Source organism: Rhinatrema bivittatum, chromosome 1, assembly GCF_901001135.1.
Source record: "Rhinatrema bivittatum chromosome 1, aRhiBiv1.1, whole genome shotgun sequence".
In the NCBI taxonomy this organism is placed as follows: Eukaryota; Metazoa; Chordata; class Amphibia; order Gymnophiona; family Rhinatrematidae; genus Rhinatrema; species Rhinatrema bivittatum.
Window position 1 is genome coordinate 494,215,382 of NC_042615.1, and position 24,453 is coordinate 494,239,834.

At 43.5% G+C, this 24,453-nt stretch overlaps 1 protein-coding gene across 1 annotated transcript in view; it reads left to right on the plus strand.

The window, feature by feature from the left end:
* The window catches only part of SH3GL2 (SH3 domain containing GRB2 like 2, endophilin A1), a 369,136-nt gene that overhangs the window by 308,100 nt on the left and 36,583 nt on the right, over window positions 1-24,453 (plus strand). Inside the window, exon 6 of the mRNA XM_029608721.1 lies at window positions 17,129-17,287. Coding sequence (XP_029464581.1) covers window positions 17,129-17,287 — 159 coding nt within the window. The remainder of the gene's footprint in view (window positions 1-17,128; window positions 17,288-24,453) is intronic.

A 24,453-nucleotide genomic window follows, 5' to 3' on the forward strand; every position in this document is an offset into this window, starting at 1 on the left:
AGATCAAGAAGTGATGCAACATAAGCAGCTATGGTGGAGAAAGTAGCTTCTTTGTAAAGTCATGCTATTATTCCAGGCAAAAGAAAGGAATAGTATCAAAGATATCTACAACTTTCTAAACAAGAAGCCAGTTAGAATGGAGGTGGCAGAAGAATAAGTCTGAAAAAAATTTTAGATTATGTAAAATACAGCAGAGACGATATAATCAAAATGACCAGAGAGGCTAAGAAATAGTGTCTTGAAAAAGAACTGGTAACTGCGGATTGTAGATCAAAACTGGTTTTCAAGTAGTAAAACAAATAACATCATAACTGCTCAGTGTAATGTTTGACAGTTGACAGCCTCACTTTACTTATATGGATTTTGCTCTTTACTTCGATGCTAAAACTAAAAACATTCAGAATTTGTTCACACAAACTTTGGAAATGGAGCAGGTTATTTTAGAAGGTGAGGAGGAAAGCAATAGGTTACTGGCTTTGACTTAGGTAGGAGAGGGCAAGGACGAGCTAGGAAAAATAGGACAGGATAGTGGATGATTTTGTTTCATCATAGTTGAATAATAAAAAAAACCAGAAGAGTATGTTCAACCCAGATAATGTGTGGACTTTAGTGGAGTTACACCAATTGAAGTTGAGAAGATGATGGGACTTATAAGTGGTACCCAGTACCTTCTAAGATTTGGCATCGATTGTAAACTTGTTATTACAGAAGGGGGGGAAGGGTGCCCCAAGAATTGAAAAAGTGCTATAGTGAGGCCTATATTTAAAAAATGGAAACTTGGACCCTGATAGGATAGAACATTATTGTACAGTATCAAACCTCCCCTTTTTGGGAGAAATGATTGAGAAACTTTATAGCCTCCAGATCACATTTGCTGAGATTGCTGCTTAAAATCACAGTGTAAAGGAGTGCATATCAAGACTTCCTTAAAAGACCACTTTAAGGCACAGCCCAGAAGAGAATCCTGGTTCTAGGGCAAGAGAGCAGGCCCAGGAGAGAATGGAGAGGCCTTAGAGTGGAGGAAGGAAGACATCCTGCCGAGACTGTGAATGTTGAAAGCTGCTGAGGTAAGCAAGCTGTCTATTATTGATCTGCTTAATGTAAATAAGGCATTTTCTGTGGAGAAAGATTGTAGTCCTCCAGACTACTCTATCTTCCAGCCCCTTTTAAAGCCTAAGATCGCTCGCGCAGCATCATATATCATAGTGGTGGTGGGATTTCTGCTCTAAGTGCAGTACAACGGGGGAAGGGGGGGGGATTTTTTTTTCCCTTTCATGGGGCCTTGCTGCAGGGACAGGTGCGCCCCAGAAGTGTACTGGCAACAGTTTTGGCAGGGCATCCTTCAAACTGGGAAGAGTCCACGAGGCTTTTCTACCAGTTAAAAGATGTATGCTGGAAATGGCTGCCGTCTGAGGGGAAGACAGGCACTGAAGTAGCTAAACTGATCTTACTTGAGCAGTTTGTGGATGGCTTGGACCCATCCCCTATGCAACAGTGAGTACACCAGCACCCAAAGATTACCACAGATGCAGCCTTAGAAGCAGCTGACACTTTCCATCAGGTACCCCAGGCCACCTGAGAAGTAACCACCCAGGGGTCCGAAATTCTGCAGTTCAAAAGCAAGACACCAGTCATGGGATCCAGGCCTTCCACTCTGCTTCAGCTGCGGAAAGAAAGAGAGCACTTTGCCCATGATTGTCCTTGAGCAAACAGTGACCGAATAGATGTCAGTGGATGGACCCCCACATGTTTGCAACTTTGTGAACAGTCCCCGGCCGGGCTTCTCCATGTTGTGATTCTGGTGGAGGTAAACAGCTCTCCCACGCAAGTGCTGGTAGACTTGGGAAGTGTTAAAACTGTCATCTAGAGGGAACTAGTAAAGAGAGTATAAATCAACCTATGAGGAGGGCTTGAACCATGCTTGTATGCATGGTGACCAGTGACAATACCTGACCAGCCGTGTCCTACTAACAACTCTCGTTGGTAAGGCCAGTATAGAAGTGGGATATGGGAGCCTTTCCAGGCTCCCATATCCTGTTGTTCTGGGATGGCTTTCTGGACCCAGCTTACTAGTATTTCGACCAGTTCAGACCATAGTGAGGAACCTCTCCCGGAGGCCTTACCATTAGAAGAGACAAACTTATACATCAGGTAACCTAGGTGTTCAGACCATGACTGCAATTGTGAAGGAGAAAATTCAGTTGGTTCCAGTATTTAGAGACTGCCATGGATAGACTTCCACCTGGGGTAGAAGAGGTTCCCCAAACACTCCATGATCCTGTGGCTCCACCAGAAGGGGATGGAGAGAGAGTAACCCAGATAGTTTTAGGAATACCCAAGAGGAAAATGAGCCAGTCAGGTCTGTCCGGGAACAGAGAGTACACAGGAAGCCAGTCTCTGGGTCCGAGGACCATAATCCAACTTCCCCCTTATTCATAATGAAGAAAGAGGTAAAGTGTCAAGCAGTCAGGGGAAATCCAGAAGACAATTCCTGTTCAAGGGAGGTAACCCTAGAGGGAGGGCATGTAAAGGAGTATATATCAAGACCCCCTTAAAAGACATTTAGCCTGGTCCACCTTAAGACACAACTCAGAAGGGAATCCTGACCCTAGGACATTTAACTGAGCACAATATTAAGAGAGCAGGCAAGGAGAGGCCCTTGGTTATAGGAAGGCAGATATCCTGCCGAGACTGTGAATGTTGGTAGTCTTGATTTATACTGCTGAGGTAAGCAGGCTGTTTCTGTTATTATTCTGCATCACTATGAATGAAACATTTTCTGTGGAGAAAGACTGGCATCCAGAACGTTCTTTCCTCCAGCGCCCTTCTAAAGTCTGACTGCTCACACAGCATCAGACACATAGACACTCACTTAACAAAGAATGAAAAGTCAGAGACTGTTCTTGGAGAAGCTATCCTCACCAGATACTTTTGTGTCAATTTTCAAAAAGCTGCTGAGTGATAAGGATATCTATCTAATTTTATCCAGTTATCTTTAGGAAAAATTTCAGTGGAACCAAACCAGCTAGGTTTTTGGCAAAATATTTCCATAATCTAGCTGGATAAAATTTGGCCAGTTAGATTTAGCATTGCTATTTGAGTAGCAGGGTTGAATAGCTAAACTTAGCCAGATAGCACTGTAAATCTGTAGGCTGCCCCGGGAAAATAGCAAAACCACTTCTTTGTTGCCTAGCTAAATTTATCCACCTGGAGCCTGATTATTCAAAGAGGGCTTAGCACCTGATTTAAGATGCCTTAACTAGGAGTCTTATTTAGATACCTATATCACTGGAATACACAATTTTAGAAGCTGTTTGCTTCAGCAATAAAATCTGCAATTTATTATTGATGTTGATGTGCTGAATTCAAAAATGACAATTAAACCAGCTGATTGGCCACTGTTTCCATGCTATTTAAGTTTTTACATTTTGTGTCTCTGTATTGCTTAGATGGTAAAGTTTTAATCAAATTGTAAACTTAGGTTTTTTCATGTATTTATAGTTGCTTAATATTTCACCTGCCCTGTTTATGTAATGCTTTAAAAATTAAATCAGGAAAATAATTATAGAAATAAAATTTACTATGAAACAAAAGGCCACAAACATTTATATATATCTATATCTCTGGATATAGATATATAGATAATTTAGTCCTTACTCAGTGGCTACTCGGCTCTTCTTTGCTTGTCTCTTGTATTTATTAAATGGAACATCTCTTGTCACTGTCCAGCAATAGCCTGCAAGCATTGATGGGCTCTATTTGCAGTGATACTGTTTTTCCATTGCTGCAATGCCCTGGTGAAATTGCTCGCCATCCTCATCATTCTCAGCTCTGCAGTTTGGTGGAAAAAAAAATCTAGATGAGAATGCAAAAAATGTACTATATCTTTATTGACAAGTTGCAGCCAAGGCTTTTGTATGCCTTGAAGACGTTTCCACCAAACAGCTTGTGGTTTCCAAGAAAATTTGTTACCACTAACTGTAAGGCTTTCCATGCTGTCTTTTCGCATTGTTCTTTTCCACTACTGGAGCTTGAAATTGAAGTGATTGAAAAACAATGACCATGTGACCTGATGAGTGTTCAAGTGCTGGGCCTGCAGTAGGTATTCCAAGTTCTTGTGGTCCATACAGATTGTGACCGGGTGTTTAGCCCCTTCCAATAGATTGCACCATTCTTCCAGCACTAATTTCAGGGTTAAGAACTCCGAGTCCTCAGTTATATAATTATTTTCTGCCAGGGAAAATGTCTTGGAAAAGAAGAAGCATGGCTTCATTGATCATTGTGTTGAGAGAGGACAGCCCGTACCCCAAAGGCAGGGGCATCTACCTCCATGATAAAGTGTTTTAATGGGTACAGAAGGCAGAGACAAGGGTCTTGGAGAAACTCCATTTTTAGGTGATCAAAGGTTTGGATGGCTTCGTCGGTCCAGTGACAGATGTCTGCACACTTTCTGGTAAGGGTGATAAGGGGAGTCGTAAGGACGAGTATCCTGCACAAGCTGGCGGTAGAAATTCATAAAGTCAAGGAAGCATTGCAAGGCCTTAAGTCCCACAGGCTGCAGTCAGTCCTGAATGGCTTTGACCTTCTCCAGGTCTATACATAGTCCATGTTGGGTGATGATGTAACCCAGGAATGGCAGCTCCTCTTGTTTGAATATACATTTTGAGTTTCACGTACAAATGGTGTTCCTGGAGTCTTTGTAACACCTGCTTCACCTGCTCTTGATGCTGTGCCAGGGAACATGAGAAGATAAGGATGTTGTTCAGGTATATCACCATATGGGAATACAAGAGCTCCCAGAAGATCTCATTTACCATAAGTTGGAAGACATCAGGGGAGTTACAAAGCCAAAGGGCATCTTCAATCATTGCCTTCCCGGATATGAATAAGGTTATAAGCTCTTCTGAGATCCAGTTTCATGAACATTTGTACCCCCTGTAGGTGGTTGACTAGCTCCGTAATGAGCGGTAGGGGATAGTTGTTCTTCTACATGATGGCATTGAGGCCTCAGTAATCTATACATGGCCTTAACAAGCCATCTGTATTCCCCACGAAGAGGAATCCTGCTCCAGCTGGTGAGGAGGACATGCAGATGAAGCCCCATTCCAAGTCCTACTGGATCTAGGTCATCTAAGCTTTGGTCTCAGGGACTGACAGCATATAGACACAGTCCCTGGGAGGCATCATGCTGAGGAGCAAATCAATTGAACATCCGTACAGACTATATGATGATAGGGTCTCTGCCTGTTGCTTGCTGAATACATCAGAGAATGCCATATACTGGGATGGGAGCCTCGACAGAGCTGAGATAGCCAACCAAGTGGCCATGATAGACAGGTGGACCTGGGAGAGGCAGCATTCATGTCTAAAGGTCCCCATCAGGCTATCTATAGAATCTTCCAGTATATTGATGGGTTAGCAGCATGTGCCAGGATAATCCTAGGATGACAGGGTTGACAGGCCAGTAAGAGGTAAGGTGACCACAGTCAAGGAACCACGTAGAGGCTCACCGTATACCAAAGATATGGTGAGTACCTGGGCTAAGGTGGCACATGGCTGGCAAAATGCCCCTGGCCTGCACAGTAAAGGCAAAGGCTGAGCTACCTATGCCTCTGTTTTTCCTCCTGTCCAGTTGCATGGGTTTCTCCAAAGAGTTGGGGCCCCACAGAGTCGCAAAAGAAACCAAGGGCTGCTGAAACTTAGGAGCCAACCGGAAGGGTTGGCGGGATGCCCTTCTTTCTTGGGCTTTCTTCTGAAAGCGCAGATCTACCCATATAGCCAGGACAATGAGATCTTCCCACATGAATGTATGTTCCGGCCTGCCAGCTCAACCTTTATGCGCTCTGTCAAAGATGGCTTTCTGACTATCTTCTCCCTATTATAGTTTGGAGGCCAGGGTGCGAAACTGTATGGTGTAGTCACCCATGGTGCGATTGCCTTGCGGAATCTGAAGCAGCAGATGAGACCCGACCTGTCTTGTTGAAGATGAGATGAAACTGGTGGAGAAAGTTGTCCAAGTTCCCAATTAAAACTTGTCTCACTCACAGAATGGAAATGCCCAGGCTAGGGCAGGACCACCTAACAGGGACAGCAATTAGGTCACCTTAATGCGATCCAAAGAGAAGTTGGTTACCTGAAGCTCAAAATGTATCCTGCACAGGTTAATGAACCCTCTACATCCCTTGGGGTCACTGTCATACCTGGGTGGCGGCGGCAGAAGATGCGGTATGGAGATGGCTGGTCGAATTGGAGCCACCTGAGGAGGAACTGGTGCGAGTGCAGGAGAGCACATGGATTCCAACCGGGCTGCCAGATCTTGGCGGATGCTGGTCAAATTGTTTAATTGGTCTTGCTGCTGCTGGACCTGGAGAACCAACCCAGAAATGGTCTGAGCTGTGGACGAATCTGCTGAGCTCATGGCTTCAGAAAACTGTCATGGTTGTGAGCCCGGGTATGGCATGGTTGACAAAGCCTAGTGGGCAAACTCTCTAGGCCTACACCAACAGTCAGAGCTTCACCTGTACCAGCCCCTTTCCAGGGGCTGGGAGGGCTTAGAACAGTGACCCTCAAGGAATGCTCAGAGAGGGTTTGGGTATAGATGGTAGTCAAGGCTGGCAGCAAGCAGAGAATACAATCTATTGTTGTACTGTATTATTGAATATATTCTTTTGTTTTACTTGTGTTGTACATCGCTTAGAGAGATTTTTATCAATAAAGTGATTAACAAATGATTTTTAAATAAATAAATAAATATCCGAGTTTAACAAAAGGGTCAGGGTAGGCAGCGAGAAGACAGAGTCTGGGTCCAGGCCAAATGTTACAATCCTGGAAACCAGTTGACTGTGGGGGTCACCAGAACAGGTTTGGAAAGCCCTGATTTAGTTCCTAGCACTCTTATTCAACAAAGAAATGAATCAGCATAAGACTGATTATTGCATTCTATCAAGCCTTTGTGATAGTTATAGAATATACGCCAATGACATACACTAATTTTGACATATAATTGAAACTTGGTCAGAAACAGTTTGTCATATTGGTATCTGCATATCAGCCATCAAACAGTGGCTTCAATATAATAATCTTTCATTAAATGTAGCCAAAACTGAGTTCTTGAATATCAGATGTTCCAACAGTGTCACTCTGTCGGAACAAAATCAATTTTTCAATTTCCCCTCATGTTAAAAGCCTTGGGGTCTGGATTGATTCCACTCTATCATTTCATCATCACGTTAAGATGGTAATCAAAAACATCTTTTTTAAGTTGAGCGTCTTACATGGCTTGAGAAACTTGCTTGACCCTAGTGACTTTAGTGGTCCAAGCATCATTGTTACCAGTCATAGGTTATTACAATGCCCTGTATCTTGGTCTTCCTGAATTGACTATAAAACCGCTTCAGCTGCTTCTCAATTCTACAGCAAGACTAATCACTGGATCCAAATGTTCAGATTGTATCACACCATCTTTATATCATCTGAAGAAAATAGGATAAAACATAAGCATTGTCAAGTTAAGTGTAAAACATTGATAAGACAAGTGAAGAGAGAATTTGAAATGAAGTTGGCCATAGAGGCAAAAACTCATAATAAAAACGTTTTAAAATATATCTGAAGCAAGAAACCTGTGAGGGAGTCGGTTGGACCATTAGATGACCGAGGAGTTAAAGGGGCTGTTAGGGAAGATAAGGCCATTGCAAAAAGAATAAATGAATTCTTTGCTTCCGTGTTTACTAATGAGGATGTTGGGGAGATACCCATTCGAGAGAAGCTTTCCAAGGGTGATGATTCAGATGAACTGAACCAAATCACTATGAACCTGGAAGATGTAGTAGGCCAGATTGAAAAACTAAAGAGTAGCAAATCTGGACCAGATGGTATGCACCCCAGGGTTCTGAAGGAACTAAAAAATGAAATTTCAGATCTATTAGTTAAAATTTGTAACATATCATTAAAATCATCCATTGTACCTGAAGACTGGAGGGTGGCCAATGTAACCCCAATATTTAAAAAGGGCTCCAGGGGTGATCCGGGTAACTATAGACCAGTGAGCCTCACTTCAGTGCCGGGAAAAATAGTGGAAACTATTCTAAAGATCAAAATCATAGAGCATATAGAAAGACATGGTTTAATGGAACACAGTCAACATGGATTTACCCAAGGGAAGTCTTGTCTAACAAATCTGCTTCATTTTTTTGAAGGGGTTAATAAACATGCGGATATAGGTGAACGGAGCTGTAGTGTATTTGGATTTTCAGAAGGCGTTTGTCAAAGTCCCTCATGAGAGGCTTCTAAGAAAACTAAAAAATCATGGGATAGGAGGCAATGTCCTTTCGTGGATTACAAACTGGTTAAAAGACAGGAAACAGAGAGTAGGATTAAATGGTCAATTTTCTCAGTGGAAAAGAGTAAACAGTGGAGTGCTTCAGGGATCTGTACTTGGACTGGTGCTTTTCAATATATTTATAAATGATCTGGAAAGGAATACGACGAGTGAGGTTATCAAATTTGCGGATAATACAAAATTATTCAGAGTAGTTAAATCACAAGCAGATTGTGATACATTACAGGAGGACCTTGCAAGACTGGAAGATTGGGCATCCAAATGGCAGATGATATTTAATGTGGACAAATGCAAGGTGTTGCATATAAGGAAAAATAACCCTTGCTGTAGTTACACAATGTTAGGTTCCATATTAGGAGCTACCACCCAGGAAAAAGATCTAGGCATCATAGTGGATGATACTTTAAAATCGTCAGCTCAGTGTGCTGCAACAGTCAAAAAAGCAAACAATGTTAGGAATTATTAGGAAGGGAATGGTTAATAAAATGGAAAATGTCATAATGCCTCTGTATCGCTCCAAGGTGAGACCACACCTTGAATACTGTGTACAATTCTGGTGGCCACATCTCAAAAAAGATATAGTTGCGATGGAGAAGGAACAGAGAAGGGCAACCAAAATGATACAGGGGATGAAACAGCTCCAATATGAGGAAAGGCTGAAGAGGTTAGGACTGGTCAGCTTGGAGAAGAGAAGGCTAAAGGGGGCTATGATAGAGGTCTTTAAGATATGAGAGGTCTTGAATGAGTAGATTTGAATCGGTTATTTACACTTTCGAATAATAGAAGGACTAGGGGGCATTCCATGAAATTAGGAAGTACCACATTTAAGACTAATCGGAGAAAATTCTTTTTCACTCAATGCAGAATTAAGCTCTGGAATTTGTTGCCAGAGGATGTGGTTAGTGCAGTTAGTGTGGCTGGGTTCAAAAAAAGTTTGGATAAGTTCTTGGAGAAGAAGTCCATTAATTGCTATTAATCAAATTTACTTAGGGAATAGCCACTGCTATTAATTGCATCAGTAGCATGGAATCTTCTTAGTGTTTGGGTAATTGCCAGGTTCTTGTGGCCTGGTTTGGCCTCTGTTGGAAAAAGGATGCTGGGCTTGATGGACCCTTGGTCTGACCCAACATGGCAATTTCTTATGTTTTTTTCTTCAATGGCTCCCTGTCCGCCACAGAGTTCAATCAAAAATCTTTCTCTTGACTCACAAACTACTCAGCACCTCTTCCTTCGCTAGGATAAACTTTCTGTTGCACATATATCAAATGACCAGGACCCTCAGATCGCAAGATAGAGGCCTTCTTGAGGTACCGACGATTCGAACAGCGAGGCTATCATCTACTAGAGACTGTGCTTTCTCAGTTGCTGCTCCCACCCTGTGGAACTCCATTTCCATATCACTGAGACTTTTGGAATGTACAAAAAAATTTAAAACAGCGCTAGAGACCTTCCTGATCCTGCAGGCATTCGGCTAACTTTAGCCTATTAAGATCTGGACTATGTTGATGTTATGGCTTTTTTTTTTCTTTTTGTTTTATTGCTTTTCATTAATCTTGTTTTTGTTAAATAACGATTATGTATGCTTTTTTCTTAATCACTTTAGCCCAGATTTAAAAGCCCTGCGCGTGTAAAATCCAGGCTTTACATGCGTACGGCGAGCCAATTTTTGAGGGGCCCAGCCACATGCGAAAAGCCCGGCATGCGCACAAGTGCTAGGCTTCTTTGAAGGGGCAGGGCAGGAGGCGGGCCAGGACAACGCCATTGTTCACTGTCCCGAAAACCCGGCTGCTGGCACGGGCAACTTACTTCAGCTCGGAAGCTGAAGTAAAATTGTGCAACAAAGAAAAAAAAACAGAAAAAGGTAGGGTTTAGGGGATGGGGAGGAGAGGGGAAGGAGAAGGGAGGTTAGGTAGGGGGGTGGGGAAGTTCCCTCCCAGTCCGCTCTTTAATTGGAGCGGACTGGGAGGGAACTGGGGAAGGCAGGAATGCGTCGCCGCGCGGAAATTGCAGACGTCCTCTCTCCCTTGTGTGCGCCATCTGCACATATGCGTGCAGATTATAAAATCCGGCGCCCATGTGCACGTGGCCCACATATTTTATAATGTGCACGCCGGCGCGCACATGTTTTAAAATTGGTGCACACTTTATAAAATCTACCCCTTACAGCGTGCGCATTAAGGGGCAGATTTTTAAAAAATACGGGAGCGCATACTTTTGTTCGCGCACCAGGCGCGAACAAAAGTACGCTGGATTTGATAAGATACGCGCTGCTACGCGCGTATCTTATAAAATCCGGGGTCGGCGCGTGCAAGGAGGTGCACATTTGTGCAACCTGCGTGCGCCGAGCCCAGCGCGAGCTGCCTATTCCCTCCGAGGCCGCTCCGATTTCGGAGCAGCCTCGGAGGGAACTTTCCTTCGCCCTCCCTTCCCCTACCTAACCCACCCCCCCGGCCCTATCTAACCCCCCCCCTTACCTTTGCGCGCATCGGCTGGCAGCCCCGCTCCGTCCTCCGGTCCCGGGGGCTGGTCCGGAGGCCTCGACCACGCCCCCGGGCCGACGCCACGCCCCTGGGCCCACCCCCGAAATGCCGGGGCCCGCCCCCAAAACACCACATCATTTCGGGAACGCCCTCGGACACGCCCCCTCCCGCCCCTTTTCGAAAGCCCCGGGACTTGCGCGCGTCCCGGGGCTTTACGCGTGCCGGCGCCCTATGCAAAATAGGCGCGCGAGGGCCCTGCGCGCATAAATACGGAAGGATTTACGCGCGCGGGCCTTTTAAAATCCGCCCCTAAGTGCTCAAGGAATTTTAATAAACTAAACTATTTTTCTAATGCACTTTGTAATGAAGAAATATAAGAGGGCAATGGCATTCTTCTTCCCCTACTCACCCCACAGCCTCCATGCCATTATTCACAGCATGGAATACATTAGAAACCACAGAGAAATGGTGGGGGCATAAAACAATTGAACTGAATTGACCAATTTTACTCATAACATCAGTCAAGCTAAAATAGGAGATTTTTTTTAAATTGAAGTTATATTAATATTGTGTTGGGAAATGTTGGTGTTGAGTTGTAAATTGCATACATTTTTAATTTTGGAAATATATGGTGAGGACTGGTGGGGCGGTGAAGGGGGATTTGATTTTGTTTTGCGCACTGTGTAAAAGTTTTCATATTACACAGTCTATTAAACTGAATAAATAAATAGCTTCAGTGCTTTTAATAGAAGAGTACAAAGCATGAATCAGCATTGCTTTTCCAGTGACAGTGTTTATAAATGGACAGCGATATTTAATGCAGGCAGGGCAGGATTTATTGTGCAACTTGCTATGAGCCATGGAGCTCTGCTGCGCTGCCTTTCTCAATCCTTTAATCCTTCTTTGTTTGATTTGATGATCATCAAGAACATTGCAATGCATTGTATTCTACTGTTCATGCTGGGTTTGTTGATGTTGTACTTACGGCAGGATTTAGGACTTAAACCCTTTGGGTGTTTTTCAATAAAGATGTTCTTCCATAGTCACAACATACAGGGAAAAAGATCATTTTTCAATAAGGCTGTTTGTGGGCACATGTATCGGACAATTGCTCCAAGTTCCTTTCAATGGAAACAGATCGGGTTTTTTCACCCAAGGGCAGTTTTGCCCTTGGGTGAAAATGTGATATGCCCATCTTATTTTTCAGTTGCTGGTATTTTAAAAATTTCTATTTTTTTTTTATTTTTAAATGTTCTTCTCTTTAATCCCACCTTCTTTGCTCCCGTCTCCCCAGAGGCATTCCCCTGTGGCTCGGTGGACCCTCACCGGCCCTTGAGCTGGAGGGTGCCTCGTTGGCCAGTCAGAGCATCCACAGTGGCGGCGGCGGCAGCAGCATCTATCCATTCTTCCTCTCCAGGCCTCCCACAGCATGCATATCCAGAGTTCATTGCTGTTCACCTGAAGAGCTCTGTACTGCTGTTGTAGAAAAACAGAACACAAGGTCCAGTACTGGAGGGGTAGTGTATGCTACAGCAACGGTCAGTGCCAATGATAGAGCAGTGCAGAAGACAACCGCAGCAAAGCTTCGCCTAACTACATAATGGCAGCAATATGCAAAGACACGATCGTAGCCTCCCCCGCAGCTGCCGGTTTTGTTTTTGCAAATTTTCTACATATTAGACATTTTTTATTCTATGCATAAAAAAAAAAAGAAAAGGCGATTCTCAGCTTAAGGTCAGGTAAAACAAGCAGGAACATAGTCATATGTTTTACCTTGTTCACTTAGCTGCAGTTCCAACACTGCTCTCTACATTAATGGTGGGGGTGGAAGGGAAATAGAACCTAAGGTTACTAAGGGCCAAGAGTAACAGATAAGTATGAGAAAAAAAAAAAGTGTGAAGCTTGCTGGGCAGACTGGATGGGCCGATTGGTCTTCTTCTGCCGTCATTTCTGTTTCTATATAAACAGAAATTGTCTGCAACATGATAGCTTTCAGATATAAAATATTACCTTATTCAAACATTTCTGATATGGAGAAACACTCCCCCCCCCCCCCCCCGCACCCCCCGAATAAATGGATTTCAAACTTTGGAAATTGCTGGGTAGTATCCTTTTCAAGAGGGATTATTTCCATTATAAATCAATTGAAAAGCAGTGAAGCACAAGGATGTTTTCCCGGTTCTGGTAATAGCTTAGTCACCCTGCAACCAAACGGAACTGAAGCAGAAAATTCCTAACTAGACAATAACCGTGGCATTATCAGGGATTTCGTGTTTCACTAAGACTTTTAAAGAAACTCTGCCCCATGCTCTGGAAGCACTGGATCTGTGAGCAGCCATATCAAATATGAAAGAGGGGCCAGACAGCTGACGGAACGGGTGTGTAAATTACTGCTCTAGGAGGTAGCTATGGGGGGAAGGGGGTTACCTTGAGGCTGGTTTTAGTCTGAGGCCAGTTGTTAGCTCTCCTGCTTCTTTTTTTTTTGTGTGTGTGTTTTGGTTTCTTGCCGGTTGGAACGTTTCGCAGAACTGGCAATCTTGACCCTGCTGCCGCTCGTGGTTGGCATCTGCCGGGTATTACGTGCCCGGTGGAGAATGAAGCGCTGCCGCTGGATTTGCCGCCCTGCAGCCGAGGGCATGGCTGGGTATTTTAAGGGGAAAGCTTTGCTGGGAGAGGAGGCACTGTTCCTGCTTTCTGAAGATCCCACTCAGCCAGGCCCAGAGAACTTGCTTGTTGTGAGAGCGCTTTATGTTGGGGCAGCAGTCAGGTAGTTCAGCCAGGCTGCACGACAGGATGTGAATTTTGGGGTGAAATCCCCATTTTTTTGGATTTACAGGATGGCTTCCCTAATTAATCTCCCTTCTGTTTAGAAGACCCTGGTAGTTAGGAAGGAGCGTGAAGTCTAGCAGCCTCTGCTGCACCTGAATTGCCTGCAGTATCAGCAGCAGGGCCTTTAAGTATGGAGAGAAACTTGGACATATCTAAAGATCTGCAACCAGAAATTATTTTGGAAAGCCATTTCTCATCTGGAGGCATCTGTTATAGCTTGCCTGGAAGGTATGCTAAATATGAGTTATTTGGAGATGAAATCTGCAGCTCAAGAAACTATACAGAAAAGTGGTTAAAAAAGTAGAAGAGCTAAATTTAAAGTATACAAACTTGTAAGCTATAAATGTTACCCTTCTTCAAGATACTATGCATATGAGGTAAAAACTGGGAAAGTTGGTGAATACTGAGAAGGTGAATAACTTAAGATATAGTTTAAAAAATCTGTAACTTGCCCCGTCTGCCTCCCCCCTCAGCCACCCCCCTCCCCTACCCCAGGCTGGCACACTCTCACCCATCCGTTACCTTTATAATTGTCCCCCGCCTTATCTTTGCCGGGATCGCTGTGTTCTGCGATCCTGGCCGCTTCCAGCGTTACTTAGGTACTAATGCTGGAAGCATACTTTTACACTAAACAATACACTTCCAGCATTAGTACCTAAGTAATGCTGGAAGCGGCCAAGAATGCAGAACACAGTGATCCCGGCAAAGATAATGTTATGGTTATTGATGTTTGGGTGGATGCTTGGTCACTGTGGCAGCTGACCATGCCCACGGGGGGCAGTCCCGTGAGGGACCACGGTGTCAGGCTAGACTCTGGACACACAAACACAGATTTGAATATTTATTTAAACAGTTTTGGAAACCACCAGAGGTGGCAGTAGTGAGTAGTAGATGTTGAGCCCGGCTGGGCGAGTATCCCACAGGACGCTGGAACAGCGAATCCTCTCCTCGGCTGTGCTGTAGTGGAAAGAGACTGTTATGAGTACACAGTGAGAAACACAGAGTCCCAGGTAGAATAGGAGAAGCTCTGAGACAGGGAGAGCAGGCCCTCGAGGAGCGAGTACCTGATCCCTTAGAGTAGAGAGACTCAGTGGTATTGTACTCACACAGCGGTTCCACTAGACGAGAGGTCTGGCACCGGAACAGAGAGCAGGCCCTCGAGGAGTGAGTACCTGGTTCCAGTGAAGCAGTACTGTGGAATAGATGGTAGTTGTACTCACAGATGGAAACTGTTAGTGAAGTCTTCCAAGTAGAAAGGGTTGTAGATGCAGGCAGCGACTCGGGGAACATGGGCCCTCGAGGAGCGAGTACCGGTTTCCTGATAGCACCTGAAAGAAACAGAAGAGGCCCCCGAGGAGCGGGTACCCCGTTAGCAATAAGAGTTCCAGATAACGCTGGAGTGGCAGAGTAGCTTAGGTAAGGAGAGCGAATCCCATCCGTAGTATTCCGGGAGTTGCTAACTCGATGAGCTAGCAAAAGTTGTAGGCTTAAATATCCGGGCAGTGTGACGTCATCTCAGGGGGACGTCCCTGAGGTTCGCGCCAACGAGGAAATAAAGATGAGGGCGGTGTGCGCACGCCCTATGGTACCTTGGAGGAGCATGGCAGGAAGCAGCACCAAAGCCGGTCCGGGGACGCCGGAGAGGTCGGCAGACAGACGCCGCGGCAGCCAGTAGTCCGAGGTGAGCAGGAGGAGCCGCAAGAAGAGTGAGGTAGGCGGGGCGAAGCCGTCGCAGACAGACGGTTGCAACAGATAAGGCGGGGAACAATTATGAAGGTAAAGGGTAAGTGGGAGGGTGTCAGCCCTGAAGTAGGGGAGGGGGTGGCTGTGGGGCCAGGCAGATGGGCGTAATGGGGCGGTGCTACTTAGCCAGATAAGTAAGACTTATCAGGCTAAGTAGTAGCCACTGAATATCCGGCTATGTAGCACTGCCCCGTTACGCCCATTGGCCACCCACAAGTTATCCGGCTAAAAACTTACCCAGATAAGTCACTTATCCATCTAAATGGCAGCTATTGAACATGGTTTAAACTAAACTGTCAGAGAACCTTGCATATCTTATCACAAGACAAAAATGTAAACATACAAAAGCAGTTTATTTAAGAATCCCAAAACGCCTGTCTAGACAATTAAATACTATCTAATCATATAATCTAACCAGATATTCAGTTGCCTACTTAGCCAGATAAGTCTTACTTATCCGGGTAAGTAGCTTTTGAATATTGACCTCGTGTTTAGCTTGTTATGGTTTCCAGTTCAGTTTCTGTTGTACCTTTGTATTTATGCTTTATGATCTCTTTGTTCTGTGTTTGGCGAGGGTCTGTCTGTGTTCTGCATGTGGGACCGAGATGAGGTATTCTGCTAGCGTGTAGTTTCTATGTAGGAATCTAGGGCAGCTTGGCTTGTTCTGTTTTTGCCATTTTCTCTTTTACCATCTTGGTTTTCTAGCATCTAGCATTTAATTGTTCTGGAACTGAATAATTATACTCTTATGATTTATGCAAAGAATGTATGTAAGACAGAATAACATTAACTGTAAATTAAATTGGCAGTGGGAACATGGGTGGAGCTTGGTTGAGCCCCCTCCCCCCCACCAACCAAAAACGCATTCCTCTGCCCTTGGATCTGAGTTGTGTTCCTGTAGAGAACTCACAAAATTAGGACCAGATTTACTACAGGGGTTTTTTTTGTTTGTTTGTTTGCTTTTTTTTTTTGCTTGGGAGAATGCATAGAACGTCTGGAAATATAAGTCAAATCAAAGAAATAAAGGGAAATTGGAATATTAATGGATAATATACAAACCTATTTGCTCATTCGAAAGCCATGGAAGACTGTATTGAAAGTGGTAGATTTTTTAAAGGTCTCCCCAGCTGTTAGTAAGACACAAGGAAGCCAATATTCAGTGCTTTTTAACCGGATAAATAGCAACATAACTGGCTCAGTGGTGGCTGCTGAATATCTGGCTACATTCAGCAGTCACCACTTAGCCAGATAAGCCATTTATCCAGGTAACTAGTTATCTGGATATCTAGTGGACTAGCAGTAGGCAGATCGGAGTGGTGCGACTTATCAGGCTAAGGGCCAGATTCATTAAGGCTTTTCTCCCATTTTGTGTCTATGGGAAAATCCTCTTGTGAATCAGGTACCTAGTCAGATAAGTAATGATATTCATACTTACCTTGCTAAGTTAATCAGTTAAATTAAACCTGCTGGGGAGCAAGTATAACTTAGTCGGATTTAACTTATCCAGTTAAGAAGCACCGAATATGGGATATTCAATAGCATAGCTGTGCTGCTGAATTAGTCAGATAAATCTTATCTGGCTAACTTACATAGACATTTTCTTTTGAATATTGGACCCCTAAGGGATCCTCTGGGGAAAACCACAACTTTTAGTGGATAGCACTCTTTATCTTCATGATTTAGGAAAAAATACCATTCTCAGAGAACTGCACTTAAAGTTACATCCTTAATGTTCCAGCACCACCTGAAAAAGATGGAAGGCCGACGCCTGGACTTTGACTACAAAAAGAAAAGACAAGGCAAGATCCCAGATGAGGAGATTCGTCAAGCCCTGGAGAAGTTTGATGAATCTAAAGAAATCGCCGAATCGAGCATGTTTAACCTTCTAGAGATGGATGTAAGACAACTTAATGTTCCTTATTTTGCATAAATTAACTTTTAGGGTTCCCAGTGTTATGATATGCTCTCTTACTAATTAATTTGTAGTTTTGTATTTTTCATATTTTTTTCATATAATATGACTAAAAACTTGTAGTTTTATCCATGTATTTGTTCTATTTTAGGATTTTTATGGTACAGACATGTAGATCAGGTCCAGTCCGTACCCCCAAAAGAATTTAAAAAATGGTATGGGCCATAGTGGCCCAATACCCCACCCCCCAAGATATTTAAATTAAAAGAATGGCTCTAGGACATTTCCCCAGTCAATTACTCCAATATTGGGTGGGTAAATGTAACATCAGAACATACTAGAGAGGTAAAGTTCCTGGATGGAATAAATGACTGCTTCATGGAGCAATTGTTTCAGAAACCAACGCGAAAGAAGCAATTTTAGATCTAATTTTTAATGGAATGCAGGATTTGGTGAGAGAGGTAAAGGTGGTGGGGCCACTTGGCATTAGTGATCATAACATGATCAAATTTGAATTAATGACTGGAAGGGGGGACAATATGTACATCTACATCTCTAACACTAAACTTTCAAATGAGAAACTTTGATAAGTTGAGGAAAATAGAAAAAGCTGAAAGGTGCAGTTGCAAAGGTAAAGCATGTACACCAAGCAAGAACATTGTTTAAAAAAAACATCTCAGAAGTGCAATCCAGTTGTATTCAGTGCATTAAGTAAGGCTGAAGGAAGGCCAAACAATTACCAGAATGATTAAAAGATGAGGTGAAAGAGGCTATTTTAGCCAAAAATACTTCCTTCAAAAATTGGAAGATGGATCCATCTGAAGAAAATAGGAATAAGCATAAGCATTGTCAAGTTAAATGTAAAAATTTGATAAGATACACTAAGAGAGAATTTGAAATGAAGTTGGCTATAGAGGCAAAAACTCTTATTAAAAACTTTTTATAATATATCCAAAGTAGGAAGCCTGTAAGGGAGTCGGTTGGCTCGTTAGATGATCGAGGGGTTATAGGGGCATTTAGGGAAGATAAGGCCATTGTGGAAAGACTAAATTAATTCTTTGCTTCCATGTTTACTAATGAGGATGTTGGGGAGATACCAGTTCCAAAGATAGTTTTCAAGGGTGATAATATAGTAGGCCAGATTGACAAACTAAAGAGTAGCAAATCATCTGGCCGGTGAAAGAACTCAAAAATGAAATTTCAGACCTATTAGTAAAATATTTGTAGACTATCATTAAAATCGTCCATTGGACCTGAAGATTCAAGAGTGGCCAATGTAACCCCAAAATTTATTTTAAAAGGGTTCCAGGGGTGATCCGGAAAATTATAAACCGGTGATGCTGACTTCAGTGCTGGGAAAAATAGTAGAAACTATTCTAAAGAACAAAATCATCAAACATATAGAAAGACATGGTTTAATGGGACACAGCCAGCTTGGATTTATCCAAGGGAAGTTTTCCTCACAAATCTGCTACATTTTTATGAAGGGTTTAATAAATATGTGGATAAAGTTGAACTGGTTGATGTAATGTATTTGGATTTTCAGAAGGTGCTTGATAAAGTCCCTCATGAGAGACTTCTAAGAAAACTAAAAAGTCATGGGATAGCAGGCGATATCCTTTCATGGATTGCAAACTGGTTAAAAGATAGGAAATAGAGAGTAGGATTAAATGGTCAGTTTTCTCAGTGGAAAAAGGTAAACAATGGAGTGCCTCAGGGATCTGTACTTGGACAGGTGCTTTTTAATATATTTATAAATGATTTATTTATTTATTTAACTTCATTTACTATACCGATACTCAAGACGAGGTCTTATCGAACCGGTTTACAATAGAACAGGGGGAAACCAATTTAACAACTAAGTAGAAAGGTAAAGTTACATTAAACAGGGAGCGAAAACATGGGAGAAGGAAGACAGGAAAGATTTTAAACGATAACAACTGGAGAGTGATAAAAAATTAATGAAAACAATATAGTAGCGAGACATAAACAGAGATTTATCCTAGGTGATTATTAACATAATATAAATCCTGTGGGAGGAGGAGACATGGGGAGGTGAGCAGGGGCGGGGGGGGGGGGGGGTGGTGTCAGGGCAGGGACTGGAAATGGGGAGGGGGGGAGGGATTGGGGAAGAGGTCGAAGGGTGAGAGTCAATGTTGGATTGATGGAGGTTCCTTCAACGGTAAGCTTGTGTGAACAGCCAGGTTTTCAGTTTCTTTCTGAAGGAGAGGTGGCATTGTTCCTGGCGTATATTTGGGGGATGCGAATTCCAATGGAGCGGACCTGCTGTCGAAAGTGCTCGCTTGTGAATAGAGTTGTGGACCGAGGATTTGTTGGGGGGGGGCCTTGAGTGAACCTTTGTAGGCGTTTCTGATCGGCCTTGTTGAAGTATGTAGTTCGAGAGGGATGGCGAGTTGGATTGCTGATAGACGGATTTGTGGATGATGGTGAGAGCCTTGAAGAGTATTCTGTATTGGATGGGTAGCCAGTGTAGGATTTTTAGGATTGGTGTGATGTGGTCCTTACGACATGTGTTTGTAAGGATCCTGGCCGCTGCGTTTTGCAGCATCTGTAGAGGTTTAGTAGAAGAGGCGGGGAGACCGAGTAGTAGAGCGTTACAATAGTCGATCTTTGAAAACAGTATGGCCTGAAGCACTGAACGGAAATCCTGGAAGTGTAAGAGCGGTCTTAGCTGCTTCAGGACCTGTAGCTTAAAAGAAGCATTCTTTGGTTATAGCATTAATGAACTTTTTGAAATTCATTCTAGAGTCAAGGGTGGCCCCAAGGTCTCTAACCTGGCTTGCTAGTGGAATAATTGCATTGTTGGCGAAGGGGTTGTTATCGCAAGGGGAGATAACCAGGTTGAGACTCGAGAGAAGAAGGTTGATGGCGTGTAAGCAGTTATTCCAAAAATTTAGAGTAGAGGAGATGGGGTCCGAGAAAAATAGTAGAAACTATTCTAAAGAACAAAATCATCAAACATATAGAAAGACATGGTTTAATGGGACACAGCCAGCTTGGATTTATCCAAGGGAAATTTTGCCTCACAAATCTGCTACATTTTTATGAAGGGTTTAATAAATATGTGGATAAAGTTGAACTGGTTGATGTAATGTATTTGGATTTTCAGAAGGTGTTTGATAAAGTCCCTCATGAGAGACTTCTAAGAAAACTAAAAAGTCATGGGATAGCAGGCGATATCCTTTCATGGATTGCAAACTGGTTAAAAGATAGGAAATAGAGAGTAGGATTAAATGGTCAGTTTTCTCAGTGGAAAAAGGTAAACAATGGAGTGCCTTAGGGATCTGTACTTGGACAGGTGCTTTTTAATATATTTATAAATGATCTGGAAAAGGACACAACAAGTGAGTGATCAAATTTGCAAATGACACAAAATTATTCAGAGTAGTTAAATCGCATGCAGATTGTGATAAATTGCAGGAGGACCTTGCGAGACTGGAAGATTAGGTGTCCAAATGGCAGATGAAATGTAATGTGGCAAGTGCAAGGTGATACATATAGGGAAAAAGAATTCATGCACAATGTTAGGTTCCATATTAGGAGTTACCACCTAGGAAAAAGATCTAGGCATCATAGTGGATTATATATTGACATCATCAGCTCAATGTGCTGTGGTAATCAAAAAAGCAAACAGAATGTTAGTAATTCCCCTATGAGGGAAGACTAAAGAGGTTAGGGCTGTTCAGCTTGGAGAAGAGATGACTGAGGGGGGATATGATAGAAGTGTTTAAAATCATGAGAGGTCTAGAACGGGTAGATGTGAATCGGTTATTTACTCTTTCGGATAGTAGAAAGACTAGGGGGCACTCCATGAAGTTAGCATGGGGCACATTTAAAACTAATCGGAGAAAGTTCTTTTTTACTCAATGCACAATTAAACTCTGGAATTTGTTGCCAGAGGATGTGGTTAGTGCAGTTAGTATAGCTGTGTTTAAAAAAGGATTGGATAAGTTCTTGGAGGAGAAGTCCATTACCTTTAAGTTCACTTAGAGAATAGCCACTGCCATTAGCAATGGTAACATGGAATAGACTTAGTTTTTGGGTACTTGCCAGGTTCGTATGGCCTGGATTGGCCACTGTTGGAAACAGGATGCTGGGCTTGATAGACCCTTGGTCTGACCCAGTATGGCATTTTCTTATGTTCTTATGTACTAGGAAGGGAATGGTGAATAAAATGATGGATGTTATAATGCCTCTGTATTGCTCCATGGTGAGACCATATCTTGAATACTGTTTGTAATTCTATTCTCCGCACCTCAAAAAAGATATAGTTACACTGAAAAAGGTACAGAGAAGGGCAACCACAATGATAGGGATGGAACGACTCCCCTATGAGGAAAGACTAAAGAGGTTAGGGCTGTTCAGCTTGGAGAAGAGATGGTTGAGGTCTATAAAATCATGAGAAGACTAGAATGGGTAAAGTGAATCAGTTTTTTACTCTTTCAGATAATAAAAGGACTAGGGGGCACACCATGAAGTTAGCAAGTAGCACATTTAAAACGAATCAGAGAAAATTCTTTTTCACTCAATGCACAATTAAGCTCTGGAATTCGTTGCTGGAGGATATGATTAGGGCAGTTAGTGTAGATGGGTTTAAAAAAAAGTTTGGATAAGTTTTTGGAGAAGTCCATAAACGGCTATTAATCAAGTTGACTTAGGGAATATCCACTGCTATTACTGGCATTAATAGAATGGGATCTATTTAATGTTTGGGTAATTGCCAGGTACTTGTATCCTGGATTGCCACTGTTGGAAACAGGATGCTGGGCTTGATGGGCCCTCAGTCTGACCCAGTATGGCAACTTCTTATGTTCTTATAGGCCACCTCTTCCCCCCTCTCCACCTTCTCGCCACTCTGGCACTCATACTCCCATCTGAAACTCTCCAAATCTCCCAGATCACACTGGGATTCATTAATGTCTTTGCTGCACTCTTAGCAGCATCCTCTGGTAGCCAACACTTCTAACACTGCTGACAGAGTCTTTACCAACACAACATTTGTAATGGATACTACCAGCATTGCTATTTGAGCAACAGAGGATAACGGCCAGGAGTGTGGCGAAGACACTACCACAAGGCTTCTCAACCATTTAGCCAGTATGACCCCATTTTAGCAGTTGAAAATTCATGTGATCCCCAGAGGATGATCAAAACAGTCCCCCTTTAAACAATTATTCCACACTCACCAACCCTGTACTGCAGCCGATTCCCTGTTTCAACCTCTTCCATCTCTAGTTGATCCTCTCTCTCAGCTTCCACCCCTCTGCATAGAACCTCCTCTCTTTAAGATCCTCCCCTCCAGAAGACCACCTTTCACCTCTACCCCTCCAACTGATCTCCTTACATCCCACCACTCCTCTCACATCCTCAGTCTATCCCTTCTTTTTCTTCCAACCCTTTTTGCATATCCCTAGCTCAACTTTCCTCACCCCCATAACCTTCAACTTATTCTTGTTATTCCCTTCCTCATTCATCCCCATTCTCTCCTTACTCTCATCTCCCATCCCATCTTTCATCTCTTCCCCTCCAGCCCTTCTCTTACACCACCCCAGCTGATTCCTATCACTATATATTTCTCAGTCGACCATCTTGTCATTCCCACACTTTCACCTTCCATAGCCAACCCCTGTCCTGTAACTGATATCTTCCTTCAAAGAGCCCCTTGTCCAAACATCCCCTTGATCAAGATCAGCCACAGATTTGGGCCCCAGGTTAAAGGTGGATGACAACTGGTAGAAAGGGAAGGCAGGCTGATGACATAGGAAACATTTTTCTCTTGGGTAGGTTAAGTTTTGAATGAGGAGAGAGGAACAGTGGCAATTTCCATTGGCTCACGCACATTCAGCCTTCCCCTGCTCTCATCTCATGGCTGGTTCCAAACCCAGCGGTGATCTGCAAGAGGCAGCAGCATTACTAAGAAAAGTCAGCACAGAGTAAGAGAGCTAATGTAAGCTCCCAGGCCCAGGCCCAGCACCAGTTCCTGTTCCTTCTCATACAGGGTTTTTTTTTTGTTACCATAGAAACTCATGCAAGGGCATTGCCACTGCAGGGCCTGAGAGTGTGTGTTGGCTCACAGGCCCCACGCCAATTTCCACTATGAATCTGCTGCTGCCTGCAGTTTTATGAGGTACTTGTGACCCCACCTGAAGGTTTTGTGACCCCATTTGGGGGTCCCAACCCACAGTATGGGAAACCCTGCTCTTGGAGGGGTTCCAAGTGGAATGGGAAGATGGGACTAGGAGTCCCCAGGGTGGCAGGAGGGTGGAGTAGGAGAGGATAAGGCCTGGAGCAATTCTTTAATTAAAATATATTGGGGGGGGGAGGGGGGAAGAGGCCATTGGGCTGCTGTGGCTTGCAATGTTTTTAAAATTATTTTAGGGAGGGTGGGGATCGTGTGCTGTGCCGGAAACAGCTGTCGGCTGAAACAGATTCTCCGGAGCAGAGCTGCTGGCTGGAATGAAGGCTGCAGAGCGGAAATGCAGCCAGAAGCATACTCGGCATCCCTCGGTGAGGATAAGTGCAGTTTCTGGAACGTTGCCACAAGGGCCCCAACAGAAGCAGATTATTCTATTACAGAGAACAGAGCAGGGCCAGGCCTGGAATCTTACAACCAGATTCAGTTTGGGAGATGGAGAGCCAGGAGCCAGCCTTTAATCAAGAGTGGAATCCAGCTTGGCAGCATTAGGAATAAGGTCTGACATGATATAAAAAGCAGGTACTGGGTCAGGGTTAAATTCAAAATCAGCGACTGAGTATGGCGCAGAGTGGAGCTGGAACACAAGCAAGCTTAGCCAGCACAGCTCCAACTCTGGTTACAACAGGGGCAGCGACAGCCATCCTGTTTAAAATGGTCTGGATGCTCTGTATAGTTCCCATTATTTGCTTCTTAGTCCCTGCCGCCTCAGAGGTATTCTGCTTTAAAATAGTTTCACGCAGGCTATCGGGCTGTGTGAGGCGTGTACTGGATTACTTGGAGCTGGAGCCTGTGCCACCAAGCTACATAGTTTTTGTTTACAGATTCTAGATTCCTGACCAGACACAGTTTACAGTACCAAAAATGGCCTTTCTAGGCCAAAAACCTGGGTAATAGGCATTGCTGAATTACTCAAACTAGGACACAGGTGCTGGCA